The sequence below is a fragment of the Callithrix jacchus genome, chromosome 17 (assembly GCF_049354715.1).
Source record: "Callithrix jacchus isolate 240 chromosome 17, calJac240_pri, whole genome shotgun sequence".
NCBI classification, from domain to species: Eukaryota; Metazoa; Chordata; class Mammalia; order Primates; family Cebidae; genus Callithrix; species Callithrix jacchus.
The window spans coordinates 71315691-71332243 of NC_133518.1; the positions used below are offsets into that span (position 1 = coordinate 71315691).

General features: G+C 43.8%; 1 protein-coding gene across 1 annotated transcript in view; it reads right to left on the bottom strand.

The window, feature by feature from the left end:
* Positions 1-16553, bottom strand: part of SUSD5 (sushi domain containing 5) — a 56036-nt gene that overhangs the window by 12132 nt on the left and 27351 nt on the right. The window contains exon 4 of the mRNA XM_008983976.5: positions 13607-13795. Coding sequence (XP_008982224.1) covers positions 13607-13795 — 189 coding nt within the window. The remainder of the gene's footprint in view (positions 1-13606; positions 13796-16553) is intronic.

The following is a 16553-nucleotide window of genomic DNA, read 5'->3' on the forward strand; positions in this document are numbered from 1 at the left end:
AACTAGTTACCAGGAGGAGAAACAGAGGGTTCCAAAGAAGAGTGGACCAGCGAGGCCTGGCTTAGCCCCAACCCATCCTCACCCTTCAGGAATGGTCCTGGGAGTCAACGAATCCTAGAGAGAAGCAAAGTGGACGCAGAGAACCAGACCAGTAACCAGTAGGGCCGCTTCTCCCTGACAGAATCCAAAATGCCAAGACTTCACATTGTGCAGGGGAACGAAGCTTTGATACAGAACATTTAAAACATTTCTGAGGAAAAAGCAGGGCCCGGATTTTTAAAAATGTTGTATATTTTGTAGAGACAGCGTCTCACTGTGTTGCCTGAACTCATTTTAAACTTCGATCTCAACAATCCTCCCACCCCAGCCTCCCAAAATGCTGGGATCACAGGCATGAGCCATCATGCCCAGCCAAGCCCAGGTATTTTAAAAACAAACAAATAAACAAATAAGAGCAAAATATCTGAGGCAGGGGGATCATTTGAGGCCAGGGGTGAGTTGGCCTTAGTAATGAAGTGAGATTCCATCTCTTAAAATAAAAAAATTAACTGGGTGTGGCGGCACACACCTATAGTCCTAGCTACTTGGCAAGCTGAGGCGGGAGGCTCACCTGAGCCAGGAGGCTGAGGCTGCAGTGGGCCATGACGTGCCACTGCACTCCAGCCTGGGAAACACACTACTTCAGCTGACTTGTTCCCTTACAGCCGCCGTTCCCTCTTCTGGATTAAAGGATTGTTTCACACTACAGCACTTAATAAGAAAGTGAGTGAAATAAGACAAAGCTCCAGGCCAGGCGCGGTGGCTCACACCTGTAAGCCCAGCTCTTTGGGAGGCTGAGGCAGGTGGATCACAAGGTCAGAAGATTGAGACCGTCCTGGCTAACACAGTGAAACCCCATGTCTACTAAACATACAAAAAATTAGCCGGGCGTGGTGGCGCATGCCTATAGTCCCAGCTCCTCAGGAAGCTGAGGCAGAGAATTGCTTGAACCTGGGAGGCAGAGGTTACAGTGAGCTGAGATCGCGCCACTGCACTCCAGCCTGGGCGACAGAGCGAGACTGTCTCAAAAAACAAAAATAAAAAATAAAAAAAAACAAAGCTCAAAGGTAATGTGTAAAATAACAGAATGTTATGAAAAGGGCGGTTACGAACTTCAGGCATCAGATTGAGGACCCATGTCGTATCATGAGAGAACTAAAAAATCAGTTAGAAACTTCAAAGAACAGAGCAGACTGAGAATTCTATAAAACAGCGAAAAAGACATGAAGACACACATTCAAGAATCACTACAAACCTCACGCAGAACAAATTCACATACATCACCCGTAGCCATGCCAAATTAAAACTGGTAAAAACCAAAGACAGAAAAACGTAAACGCAACCTGTGAAAGCAGATATATAACGCCTGAAAAAGCAACAATAAGACTGGCAGGTGACTTTTCAAAAGGAACAGTAAAAGCCAGAAGACAATGTGACAGAATTTTCAAAACGTTAGAAGAAAAGAACGGCCAATACGGAATTTCCTACTCTGTGAAAATGTCATAGATGGAAGCTCAGGGACGCAGAAGGAAAAAGCGATGAGATAGTAGATATGGGCAGAGCCACGTGAATGTTGACTGCATAAAACAAGTACACACATAATATTCATTCAAAACACGTGACAATAGCATAGAAGTTGGGAGGAGGTAAATGGAGTCCAAATGTTAGACGGTTTTAAATTAGCCAGGAGAGGATGTAAATATTAATTCATATTAAACTTCTATAAGTCAAGGGTGCCTGTTAAAATTTCTAGAGTAACCATGAAAAGAAGAGTAAAAGACCGTATTAGAAGGTAATAGAAGGGGTAAATGTAGTAAGAAAAAAATGCTTAATTGTTCCAAAAGAAGGCAGGAAAGCAGAGAAAAAGGAACAAAGGACAAATAGGACCAGGAGCAAACAAAAAATAGAGTAATTAAAAAACCCAAATCTATTGATGGTTAAATGTAAAATGGATTAAGGCTATGATGAAAAGACAAGGTGTCAGCTTGGATAAAGAAATAGACCCCATGTCCTTATAAGAGACACACTTTAAATATAAATACACACAGAAGTTGGAAGTAAAATAATTTTTAAAAAGTCATGAAGAGACTAACCAGCAAAAAAGACTTTAAGGCAAAAAATTTTAGTAGAGATAAAGAAGACTCTTTCATAACGATAAATGTTTCAATTTATCTGGAAGACATTAAATTATAAAACTGTATGTACTTAATATAGCCTCAAAATATAGGAATCTAACAAATATGAACTAAAAGAAGACCTTGATAAATCTATGATTAGAGTGAGAGATTTTAAACATCTCTATCATTAATAATTATAACAAATAGAAAAAAAGGTAAGAATATAGATTTGAACAACACACTTAATAAATTTGACCTCTTTGAAATGTATAGACGACATTCAACAACTGTAGAATAAATGTTCTTTTCAAGTGCACATAGAATAATTTTTACAAAATTGACCATAAAAGAAGTATCAACAAACTTTAAAGGATTGAATCATACATACATTTTCTGGTCATACTGAGATTAACTTAGAAAAAAAATAACTTAAAAATTCCCCTATGTATAGAAATTAAATGCAACATGTCTAAATAACTCATGGGTCAAGTGAGAAATTACAATGGGAATCAGAAAACATTCCAACAGATGATAATGGAAATACAACATATCAAAACTTGTGGGAAACGGCAAAAGCTGAGCTCGGGGGGAAGTTATACCTTTCAATATCTATGTGAGAAAAGAAGAAAGGCTGAAAAATCAGATTGATTTCTGGAAGCTGAGAAAAGAAAATTAAGTTAAACACAAAGAAAAAGGAGATTTTTTAAAAGAGCAGAAACAAATAAAAAATATACAATAGAGAAGATCGACACAGTCAAAAGTTAATTCTTTGAAAAGATTAGTAACATTGATAAAGTCCTAGCAAGACTAATTAAGAAGAATTTAGAGAAGATGCAAATGAACAACATTAGGAATAAAAGGGGCATCATCACAGATGTTCAGATACTAGAAAATGCAATAGCAGGACTTCATGATAAAAATTTATATCCAGGGAACTGGCCGGGCATGGTGGCTTGTGCCTGTAATCCCAGTGGGTGGGTTGCCTGAGGTTACGAGTTCAAGACCAGCCTGGCCAATGTGGTGAAACCCCATCTCTACAAAAAATACAAAATTAGCTGGGCATGGTGGCACATGCCTGCAATCCCAGCTACTTGAGAGGTTGAGGTAGGAGACTCACTTGAACCCAGGAGGCAGAGGTTGCAGTGAGCCAAGATCGTGCCATTGCACTCCAGCCTGGGTAACAAGAGCAAAGCTTCATCTCAAAAAAAAAAAAAAAAGTTATATCCAGGAAACTAAAAATTTTGATGAAACAGAAAACATTCTAGAGAAATACAACTTACCAAAAGTGACACAAGAGGAAATAGAAAATTTTTATATACTTCTAACAAAACCAAATCTCTCCACACACACAAAACTGTAGGCACAGGTGGCTTTGCCAATGAAATCCATCAGTGATATTTAGGAGGATAATTCCAATTTTACACAAACTCTTCCAGGCAACAGAAAAACAGGAGATACTTCCCAATTTATTGTACATATCCAGTGTAACCTTCGTACCAAAACCTGGAAAGGACCTGATGAAAAGGTAATACTGCGGACCAACCTCACTGAGCATAGATGGGAAAGCCCTGTATAAAATGTTGGCAAACAGAGTCCAGTAATAAGTTAATATTGGTAAGCTGAGTTAAGCTTTTATCTATTACGTATATATTAAAAGTTAATACAGTAAAAGAATAATACATTGTACCTAGTTAGGTTTATCCCAGGAATTCATCATTAGTCTCTAGGCTTGCCTAAAATTTCCCCTCATCATGTTCAGTGGTAGAAGAGAAAAGAACAACGGCTATAACCTTTGAGGAAAAGAAAATGTAATTTACCAATATTGTACTTTGTTAAGATGTCGTTCAATTTTATATCAACAGTAGGCATTCATTCATCTGAATATGTCTGTGCTATCTCAAGAATATACTGTGTGGCCAGGTGCAGTGGCTCATGCTTATAATCCCAGCACTTTGGGAGGCTGAGATAGGAGGATCACTTTAACCCAGGAATTCAAGACTAGCCTGGACAACATAGTGAAACCTGCTGCATTGCAGCCTGGGTGATACAGTGAGATCCCCATCTCCTCCCGCCCCCCCAAAAAAAAAACAGAAAAGGAAATAAAAAGAAGACACACTGTGTAATATTACACATGTGTTACTTATGTTAAGCTGTAAACCAGCTGCTGCTGGCATTCCAATTAAGAATTCACTCTGGGATGGACAGTTAGTATTCCCATTAGAAAATTCATCATCCAGATGTGGCTAATACAAGTACTTCTATTATTTGTATCTTGACCAAAAACATTGCTTTGCTAATTAGTACCCTGAATATCTGAAATGGCTTTCTATTGGTAAAATTAGTGACCTATTAACTACCAATGATAAATATTGGAAATGGGCTTTCACTGGTAAAATGAAAGATATATATAATATGCGGATTGGGTAAAGATACCTTAGAAACACTTCATGCCCTTATATGGATAGGGTAAAACCAATTTAGGCCGGGCGCGGTGGCTCATGCCTATAATCCCAGCACTTTGGGAGGCCGAGGCAGGTGGATCACGGGGTCAACAGATTGAGACCATCTGGTCAACAAGGTGAAACCCCATCTCTACTAAAAATACAAAAATTAGCTGGGCGTGGTGGCGCACACCTGTAGTCCCAGCTACTTGGAGGCTGAGGCAGGAGAATTGGTTGAACCCAGAAGGCGGAGGTTGTGGTGAGCCGAGATCGTGCCATTGCACTCCAGTCTGGGTAACAGGAGTGAAACTCCGTCTCAAAAAAAAAAAAGTTTAGACCTTGATGGTGCCTGACACTTGAACCCTAAATGGTCTCAGTTTGTGACTAATGTTACTCATCAGAACGTTGGGAATGGCACCCATCCAGAACAGAGTTCACCGCTGTCACCCTGCACTGATCACAGACAGCACCTGGGTCTCGATGCACAGCCTGCACTAGCCACTAGCCTGGGAACCTCCTGAGAACAAGGCATGTCCCTTCTGCCTTTGTATCCCTGCATACAGTAGGCACTCCATAAATGTTTGTTGAATAAATAAATGAGTGAAGAGGTGAATTTGTGGGTGGTGAGTTCCAGTTTTTATAAAGTCTGATGCAGTCTGGAAGTCCATCAGCCAGGGCATCATTTGATTCATGAGAGGGGCAAAGAACTATAAACGACTTTGGAGTTCCAGTATTGGGCATAATCAATGTCTGCTAACTTCTGCCTCCTGTGTAACTCATCCCATGAGTTTAAATACACTATAAAGTCAAAGGGCACCTGGAACACGGGTGGAAGATGAGCTATGTTCTCTTCTCTCGCCTTTTCTTGTGCAGGAAACACCGGCCTAGTGTTTAATGTTTGTTTTTTGTTTTGTTTTTTTTGAGACGGAGTTTCACTCTTGTTACCCAGGCTGGAGTGCAATCGTGCAATGTTGGCTCACCGCAACCTCCACCTCCTGGGTTCAGGCAATTCTCCTGCCTCAGCCTCCTGAGTAGCTGGGATTACAGGCACGCACCACCGTGCCCAGCTAATTTTTTGTATTTTTAGTAGAGACGGGGTTTCACCATGTTGACCAGGATGGTCTCGATCTCTTGACCTCGTGATCCACCCGCCTCGGGTGTTTAATGTTAGAGCGAGGATTTGGGAAAAGTCAGCTCACCCTGGCTGTGGCCTTGGCCTGGACGCTTACAGTCAGTCTGACCTGTGTGTATCTGTGTGTGCACACGCATGTGTGGGTGTATGCATGGATGTGCATGCAATTGTGTGTGTATGCGTGTGTGTATGTCTCTGTATGTGTGTCTAAGGTTCTGCTTCCAGAGCTCACTGAGGCTGCAGAAACCCTGGGCAGAAGCCCAGGCCCCTGGACTAAGCTCTTCCTATCTCCCCAAGTTTGCAGGTCAAGGTCCTGATGTAAAAACAGGTTGTCAGTATATCACGGTTTCCCCAAAACCTCAAATGAAGATAAGAAGGACTGTTTACAAATAGCCTACTTATGAAGAAGTATCCAAAGCTTATTTTTTCTCCTCATAAGGGACAGTAAAATTTGTTATTCACCAAATTGCAACTAACAAACGCATTCTGCCCACAAGATGGACAAGCCCAGCTCTCTGCCTGCGGAGGCGCTGCGCTGGCCTCCCCTCTGCTTGTGTAAGTCTGTGGCTCTGACTCAAATCATTCCGCCATCCGTCTAGCCCTGCCCTCACCCGACCCCCTCTGAAAACCAGTGCTAACACAACACGGGGCCTCCTGATTTACACAAACAAGTCTAGCAACTGTAAGCTTTGTGGCTTCTCCTGGCAAAACCCAGGTCATTCACTGTGCATTTATATTTAACTGCTACTTTTGGAAAACAGGAGAGCACAGAAAGACATATGTCTGTGCCAAAAGGCGGAGACTGGCTTGTGCACTGCCTGTGTCTCTTATCAAGTGGGATGTGGCTGGGGGCTGCAGAAGACGGGCCAGATCCCCGACTCCGGGGTTCTCCCACGGCTCCTACTTTCCATCTTTTTTCACTTTGCTGCATTTCTGGAAGCTCCACACATACTCTACCCCGCCTCCCCCCTCCCCAATTCTTGGCTACACAGCCTTTAAAAATAGTAATTTTAAAAAAGACAACCAGACAGGCCAGAAATAACCACTGGTTCAATAAGGTCTGAACAAATATGGCAATCCTGACAAGGAAATTCTAAATTCGGCTTCCGTCTCATGCTTTCTTCACGAAGGAAATCAAGTCTAAAAGCTGGAGAAAAATAGAAATTGAAGTTAATTTAAGGAACCAAAATAATACCTGTAGAAATGAGTAAAGAGTAAAGGAACTTACTGAGGGGACAGCTAGCTTGCAAATGAGCAGGTGCGCTGCCCTGAGGCCTCACTCTCCTCCCGGTCTCAGAGCCCCCACGATGCAGATACTGGGATAGGACATGCCTGGTTTTATTTTCATTTATTTATTTTTAGACAGAATCTCACTCTGTTGCCCAGGCTGAAGTGCAGTGGGGTAATCTCAGCTCACTGCAACCTCCGCCTCCTGGGTTCACGTGATTTTTGTGCCTCAGTCTCCCAAGAAGCGGTAACTTACAGGTGTGCACCATCCTGCCTGGCTAATTTTTGTATTTTCAGTAGAGACAGGGTTTTGCCGTGTTGGCCAGGCTGGTCTCGAACTCCTAGTCTCAAGTAACCAGCTTGCCTCGGCCTCCCAAAGTGCTGGGATTGTGGGCATGAGCCACCGTGCCCGGCCAGACATGCCTGGTTTTAAACCCCGGCTCTGCTGCTTTCTGGTGTCTGACACAGGCAAGTCACGGAACCTTCCCATACCTCAGTGCTCCCATCTGCAAATTGGAAGTTGCCATTTCTAGTCCCAGACTTGTGAAGATTAAATGAGATGAAATGTGTAAAACTGTGGTAAAAAGGGGCACAACAAAACTTGTGAATGATGAAAGTGTTCTATATTTTAGTTATAATGGTCGTTTCATGGGTGTATACACCTGTGACAGTTCTGATAAATTTATATTTTCAATGAGTACAGTTTATGGTATGCAAATGAAACCCAAAAGGGTTGTTAAAAAAGCAGGACCAAAAAACAGTTCCCAGGAGAGACAGCATGGGGCGGGTGTTTGATTTGCCCCAGCTTTGTTCTCAGTGCCTAACTGGGGACTGTGTCTTGTTTCCACGGCTGTGTCAGATCAGGGAAGGGAAAAGGAAAAGCTGTACATCTGCTATTGGACTCAGAGGTGGCGAGGCTGGTGGAGTGAGGTGCAGTTTGGAGTCAAGCACTCTCCTGATACTGCAGCCCAGAAAGCAACAAACAGAACCAATGGAACCGGCGGGGAGGGGGTAGGGCCAGCCTTTTTGAGCCTGTCTTCACGCTTGGCAGCAGATAGCCCTGTGGCATCTTTCCTTTTTCTTTCTTTTTTTTTTTTTTGAGACGGAGTTTCGCTCTATCACCAGGCTGGAGTGCAGTGGCGGGATCTTGGCTCACTGCAATCTCCACCTCCTGGGTTCAAGCGATTCTCCTGCCTCAGCCTCCCGAATAGCTGGGGTTACAGGCACCCACCACCACACCCAGCTAATTTTTGTATTTTTAGTAGAGATGGGGTTTTGCCATGTTGGCCAGGCTGGTCTTGAACTCTTGACCTCAAGTAATCCGCCCACCTCAGCCTCCCAATGTGCTAGGATTACAGGCGTGAGCCACCATGCCTGGCTCTCATGTCATGTTTTCAAGGTGTAACAAGGGGCAAATGATAGAGAAAGAGTCTATGACTCTCACGTTCTGGGTTGTCTCTGTTAGGCTACACTTGCCAGCAGCTGTTCTCTCCCACCTCAGTCACAAAAAGAGGATAAATTGCCGCACCTGGAACCAGGAGTGGAGGCCCTGGAACCACCGAGTCCTGAAGTTAGGACAGAGCAGAGGTGTTGAAGGCAGTGTGAGGCCAGGCTGGGAAAGGGGTGAGCATGCCCAGGGGACCATGAGGGCCTCTTAGGAAGGCCAACACTGGGAGCAGGTGGCCAAGGGTGGCCATTTGGAGTGCTGGGAGATCAGAGACTGTTGTAGGGTGCAACTCTCCAAGGAGAAAACACAGCCTTGAAGAGAGATACGGGACTTGGCATAGGAAGGGCTGAAGGAAAACACACCCAGCACACAGTCTGCGGCATGCATGCTTATGGAGCAAAGCATCAGGTCTTTTTTTTTTTTTTGAATGAAGTTTTGCTCTTGTTGCCCAGGCTGGAGAGCAATGGCACGATCTTGGCTCACCGAAACCCATGCCTCCCAGGTTCAAGCGATTCTCTTGCCTCGGCCTCCCGAGCAACTGAGTTTGAAGGCATGCACCATCGTGTCCTGCTAATTTTGTATTTTTAGTAGAGATGGAGTTTCTCCATGTTGGTCAGGCTGGTCTCAAACTCCCAACCTCAGGTGGTCCGCCCGCTGCGGCTCCCAAAGTGCTGGGATTACAGGTGGGAGCCACCGTGCCCAGCTGTATCAGGACTTTTCTGTAATTAGGGCAACAACCAATTTTAGTTAGATACTGAGTACATTAGAGAGGGCATGACAGACATTTCCTGCTGCCAAACCGGGAAACAGTTTGCTGAAAACCAGGAAGAGGATGTGTGGATTTGGACAGGAGGATGGAGGACTAAATGGCCTGAAGCCGACCTGAACTCCAGGGACTAGAGCTAGAGAAGTACCAACACGCAGCAGGGAGAAAATGGCAGGTAAGTAAGTCTTAGCCCATTTCAGTTAATGGTCAAGATAAAGTCCCTGTGCTTAAGCGAGCGACTGCATCACCACCACTTAAGGCTGGAACGTTGCTTGTGAACACAGCCTGGGTGGCATGTGGCTGAGGGACCCTCTGCACCATCTACTCCTCACCTTTTGCTACCCACCAGGTACATGTGCCACACACTAGAAAGCTACCAGCTGCTGGGTCTCTATGAAGTCTGAAAGCCACACTGGCCAGGCCTTTCTGGAAACACCAGCTGCCAGGCTCCAGGATCGGAGAAGCCTGCTGGCAGAGACTAACTTGTCACCCAAGTCACAGACAGTTGAAACCGCAGGCTGCCTTAGGTTATTCATGGCAACAGGAGCTAGAGTTAATTACACCCGAGGAGGCCAGCAGCCAGTGTCAGGCACAAATCCCTTTACATACCTTAGGTGAAAGGGCCTGAGTGTTCTCGTTGATCAGCATGTAGGTGAAAGAGAACGAACATTTACTGACCCCCATACTATTGTATAGGTTCTGTTTAAATGATGTACTCACAGGAACCTCATCTCTAAGGTATCTCTGTGATAATTAGTATCTATTTTTAAAATATGGGTACTATGGGCTGGGCACGGTGGCTAGCGCCTGTAATCCCAGCACTTTGGGAGGTGAGGTGGGTGGACTGCCTGAGCTCAGGAGTTCAACATCGGCCTGGTCAACACGGCGAAACCCTGTCTCCACTAAAAAATACAAAAATTAGCTGGGTGTGGTGGCAGGCACCTGTAATCCCAGCTACTCAGAAGGCTGAGGCAGGAGAATCACTTGAACCTGGAAGGCAGAGTTTGCAGCAAGCTGAGATGGAGTCACTGCACCACTTCAGCCTGGGTGACAGAGCAAGACTCTATCTTAAAAAAAAAAAAATATATATATATATATTTATTTATTAGTTAGATACTGAGTTATATATTATATATATAAATATATTATATATATAAATATAATATAATATTTATATTATAGATATAAATATATATATATAAATATATATATGTGCACCCCCCACCCCCTACGTATGCACTGAAAACACAAGGCTGGCAGAACCTCCTTCACACGGTGAAGCAATGCATACATGTTAGCTGTCATTTGCTTGTTTTCTATGGCCTCTGGGTTTACTGAGCACTACCTCCATCTGGAAACACACTTCCTCTAAAATGTCACCTTCTGTGACACCTCACTTTCCAGTCTCCCAGTCTCTATCTCATCACCTACTGCTTTTCTGTGCCTTTGAGACATCCAGTTTACTGGAGTTTCCTTTAGGGTTGAGATACTGTTTACTCAGGTTGTACATACAGCACCTAGGATCCTGCCAAATGATGGGATGTGGAATGAATGAATGGATCCGTGGCCAATCAGCCAGCACAAGGAAGAGTGATTATCCAAACCCAGATGGGTCCAATTTCAAAACCCATGTTTGACTCACTCCCCCAAGTTGACCTTTCTCCAATTTAAAGCAATTCCCTTTTCAAAAAAGTTGATGTGCATTCAAAAAAATTAATGTGCTAAATGGAGTGAAATATCCGAAGACACTCTTGTAACTCTCTCTCTCTCTCTCTCTCTCTCTCTCTCTCTCTCTCTCCTTACAATGACACAGATAGTTTAAATGTTAAATCCACAGTCACTATAACAACCTGTGTATCCAGTCCAAGCGTATAAATCAGAATTCCTGCCCAGCAGCTGAAAGCTTTAACGACTGCCTGGCAGTGGGAACATAAACATCATTTGGACCCGCAAAACCTGCGTTTAGTGCTCATTGGACTAAGGTCAGCAAACAACCCATTTGGCCGTGGGTGTGGCTCACGAGATGGCGCAACTTCAGCACCTCACTGGGACATTAACAACGCAGGGTGAGCACTGGCCTGATTCAGGGTGACATGTTTGATAGACAGGAAGCTCAGTGCTTATGTCTGATTTTCTTGGGCAGGTAATGATCAGAATTGGCAAGTAGCTCCTGCCTGGCACAAAGCAACAGCAACAGAAGAAAGATGAGGAAAGTTCTAGAAAATGGCTCAAATTGTGTGTTCAGCACTTGTCCCTGACTATAACTTTTTGTTAGGTATGCAACGAGGCAAGTAAAAACACCCGGAAAGTTTTTAGAAACTGTTTGTAACAATCTGATGGGAATTTTATGTCTATTTAACAAAAATTGTGTTTCTATTTGGAATCTATTTTATTTTATATTAATCCATTTTTATTGCATTTTACTGAAGTATTAATCAGCTAATGACTAGAAAAAAACATGTAACAGTCCACAAAGAATTTGAAAAGTAGTGAAATAGAAAACAAAACCAACTCATTAAAAGACAGTGCAAGTGTAAAAAGATAAGCCACAGAATGAGACAAAATACTTGCCACACATTAATTATGAACATTTCATGTAAAAAAATTCTATAATATGTAAATAATCAAATTCAACTCAATTAGAAAAATGGGGAAAATTCCTGGACATTTTACATAAAGAAATTCTACTGCCCTATTAACATGTGAGAAGTGCTGAACCTCACTGTTTTCTGAGAAATGTGTATTACAACGACAAGTCACCACAGAGCAGTCCCCAGACTGGCAGTCGTGAAGCTGATGAGGTGCTGAACGACAAAGACTCTCAGACACAGCTCCTGGGAGTGCAGACTGGTCACATACTTTAGAGAACTGGCAACATGAGCTGCAGCTGAACACACACCCCACAGGCAGCAATTCCACGGCTAGGAACCAACCGAAATGTGTTCACGTGGGAACCAAAGGAGGCTGAGGACAATCACAGCAGCAGAGTTTGTGACGGCCACAAAGGGAAAAAAAAGCCAAATGTCCACCAACAGCAAACTGCATAAATACATGGTGGTGTATTTACACTGTCGATAGTAAATAGCAGTGAAGAGTATACTAGCAGTGAAACCACAGCTTCAGGCGACAACACGAATGAACCTCACAGGTGTGACAGCCCCCTAGGTCTCATCCAAGTTCCCTTGTGGGATCTGCAAGACATTCCAGGGACAAACTGTCCTATAAATTCAGTGACACTATGGTGCTGGAGTTATTTCCGTCTATAGAACCAGCCTCCACTGGGTACCCAGATGTCATGGGAGGTGAGGGAGGGGGTCCTTGAAAAAGTCTTGGAGTGAGAGGAGCTTCTGAGACCAGGGAATGACCACAGGCAGCAATGAGGTCCGAAGTATAGGAGTCACAAGCCAGGTTAGCCATGGGGCTGCCCCAGTCGCCTGCTGGCTTCTGTGTTCCTGCTGCGTTGGGGAGGCCAGGCCTGGCTGTGGCTGGACACAGGGATTTCTGCTGCTGGAAAAATTCCCAAGGGGTTGGGCAGCAGGAGTTAAGGAGGCTGTGGTAACCTAGGATTCCCAGAAATGTGATGTTGATGGAATGGGAACATCTGGGGAAACCAGATCAGGTTTGGGGAACTCAGGGTCCACTAGGACTCTTTTTAGTCTCAACTAACTATTCAGACTCCACAGATCACACCTGGCATTCAGAAAGCTCCAGGCCAGGGAGTAGAGCAAGGCAGCCTGGAAGCAGCAAGCAAGTCTCATCCATGGGAACAGCCCTTGCAGTGGTTCCATACAGCTGTCCTGAAGTTGGTCTCCTTGCTCCACCCCTCACTAGCCCCGCTTCCCTCCCAAGATGCTCAGGTGGATCAGAACTCACATGTGTGGTATGGATCGATGGTGCTTGGAAGCCTCATATCCCACAAGAGTCCGAATGTCTTGCAACAACCCACAGAATAGTTCTGAGTCCCTATAAAGCTCATGCCCAGAAACAAGAATCCCCATCCTCAGGGCAGCTCAGAGCCAGGCTTCCTAACATGTATTCATCATAGTGCTCCCAGCCCAGCTTACCAACTGGGGCTCATTTTCACCAGAAGCAATGCTGCTTTGTACCACAGCGGATATTCCATCTCGACCAGGTTTCCAGGGAAATAAACTAGGACGTTAACCCCAGGTCAACTCTACTTAGAGAAGAAGTGGGGATTTTAACTTGGGAACCCTTTACTCCCAGCATGGAAGATGAAGAGCTCAGATGTGCGTTTGAAATGCTACGGGAATCCCCAAGGGGAGATATTGCCAGGTCCAGAGCTCAGCAGAAAGGTCTGAAAGCCTCTTTTCAAAGGCATCTTGGTGAGAAGAGCCCACTGCATGCAACCAGCCGCGGTGGAGCCCTCTGCCAGCACTGTGTGGGCACGTGAAGGTGGCCTATCCCTGGGCTGCTTACCTTTTCCACAGGCCTGCACCAGGCCGTACCACTCCCCGCAGCTGTTACATAGCAAGGTGAAGGCGGTCTCCCGGTGGCCTGTGATGTGGCCTGGGGCGCACACGTACAGCAGTTCATCCCCCATCTCCAAGCCGGTTCGGCCCTGCAGGATGGTGTGTGGGAAGGAAGGCGGGTCTCCACACGGCTTCTCTGGGGAAAAGGAATCACAGTCAGCTTTTCCAAACTGTGCGGAACTCTTTCAGCCTATGAGAAAATAGACTTAAAACACAACTCTCCCCTGCCGCTGGCCGCACCCTCAACTGTGATCACAGGGGCTGTTTCTTGGTCCCTCTGGCAGCTTCAAGGCTTGGCAGAATTCCTGGAACAGAAGAGGCACTCAAAAATACTTGTTGAGTGAATAAATGCCATACAAAGTGCTACAACTTTGCATTTTTAAATTGTCAAACAATGTTACCTTCTAATGTCTCCTTGAAAGGAGGGTCTGGAGATACATGCCTACCAGCAAGCTCCTTTTTGCCTTATTTTGATAAGTGAACAGGAACTCTGACAAAGGCAAAATGTTACAGACTATGGATTACAGCAGAGGGTACCTCCCCACTCCCCCACCCTCAACACCAACAGCAATACTGTTACCAGTTTGGTATATCTAAAAGTCTCTCTCTCTCTCACTCACACACACACACACACACACACACACACACACACACACAGACACACACTTCTGTTTTTTTTTTGAGACGGAGTTTCACTGCTGCTACCCAGGCTGGTGTGCAATGGTGCGATCTCGGCTCACTGCAACCTCCACCTCCTGGATTCAGGCAATTCTCCTGCCTCAGCCTCCCGAGTAGCTGGGATTACAGGCGTGCGCCACCATGCCCAGCTAATTTTTTGTACTTTTAATAGAGACGGGGTTTCACCATATTGACCAGGATGGTCTCGATCTCTTGACCTCGTGATCCACCCGCCTCGGCCTCCCAAAGTGCTAGGATTACAGGCTTGAGCCACCACGCCTGGCCGTGTTTTTTTTTTTTTTTTTTTTTTTTTTTTAACATAAATGAGATTTATATCATATGTATTATTGAGTGCCCTGTTTAAAAAAAAAATGACAAACTATTTTTTAGGTTCACATCCAAGTTAAGCAGGAATTACAGAGTTCCCCTACACCCCTGACTCTTCCACACACACAGCTTCTTCCACTGTTAAGATTCTGCACCAGAGTGGTCCATCAGTGACAACTGATGAAACGCCACTGACACCTCATTATCACCCAAAGTCCATAATTTATCTCAAGGTTACCATAATTTACTCTTGGTGCTTTACCTTCTATGGGCTTTGACGAATGCGCAATGACACATATCCACCATTATAGCATCATACAGAATAGTTGCACTGCCCCAGAGTCCTCTGTGCTCTGCTTATCTGTACCTTCCTCCTCCCTAAAGATTGCAAACTCTGATCTTTTACTGTCTCCATAGTTTGTCTTTTCCAGAATTCACATAGTTGGAATCATAGCACATAGCCTTTTCAGATTGGCTTCTTTCTCTTAGTAACATGCAATTATGGTTCCTCCATGTCTTCTTATGGCTTGTGAGCTCATTTATTTTTAGCATTGAATACTATTCCATTGTCTGGATGTATTGCAGTTTATCTAGTCACCTACTGAAGGACATCTTGGTTGCTTCTGAGTTTTGGCAACTATGAATAAACCTGCTATACCCATCCATTTATAGGTTTTTGTGTGGATATTAGCTTCTGGTTCATTTGGGTAAATACCAAAGAGCATGACTGCTGGGTTGTATAGAAAGAGTATGTTTAGTTTTGTAAGAGCTGCCAAACTGTCTTCCAAAATAGCTGTACCATTTTGCATTCCCACTGGTAATAATGGGTGTTCCTGTTGCTCCACATCCTTGCTAGGATTTGTTGGTTTGTATTCTGGATTGCAAACATTTTCCCAAGTCTGTGACTCATCTTATTCTCTAGACATTGTCTTTTGCAGAACAGAAGTTTTAAATCTTAATGAACCCCAGCTTATCAGTTCTTTCTTTCGCGCATCATGCCTTTGGTCTAAGAAGGCATTGGGATACCCAAGGCCATTGACTTGCGGTCAATGCGGTTTTCTTCTAGGATAATTTCTAGCCGTCTTCTGGTTTTGTGTTTTACGTTTAGGTCTATGGTCTATCTTGAGTTAATTTTTGTGAAGGGTGTAAATTGTGTGTCTAAATAATTGTTTTTGATGTGGATATCCAATTGTTCCAGCACTTATGTAAAAAAGACTATCTTTGCTTCATTGTATTGACTTTTCTCCTTAGTCAAAGATCAATTAACTATGTTTTTGTGGGTCTATTTCTGGGCTTTCTATTCTATTCCATTGATATTTGTCAGCTCTTTCACCAACACCACACTATCTTGATTGCCATAGCTTTAATGATATCTTCAAGTCCAAAAAGTTCAACCCTTTGATTTTGTTTTTCTTCTTCAATATTTAATTGGTTATTCTGGGTCTCTTACCTCTCCATATAAACGACACACTTTGTTAACCCATTTGTGCCAGAGGTTGCAATTTTTTTCTGTGTGAAAAATCAGACCTTGGCAATGACCTTGAGCAGCAGAATATTAATAACTCCCACAAGCTTAGCATTCCAACAATGGGACACTTGGCACAAATGGGCTAATATCCAGAAAGATAACTTGCTGGGATTTTGATTGGGGTTGTGTTCAATCTATGGGAAAAACTGACATCTTCACAATCCATGAACATAGACTATCTCTTCATTTATTTAGTTCTTCTTTGATATATTTCACCAGAGTTTTATCGTTTTCTTCATCTATATCTATAGCTCTTGTACATAATTTGTTAGATGTATACCTAAGAATTTCATTTTTTCTTGGGGTGCTAATGTAAATGGTAATATGGTGCTTTTTAGCTTTTTTTTTTTTTTTTTTTGAC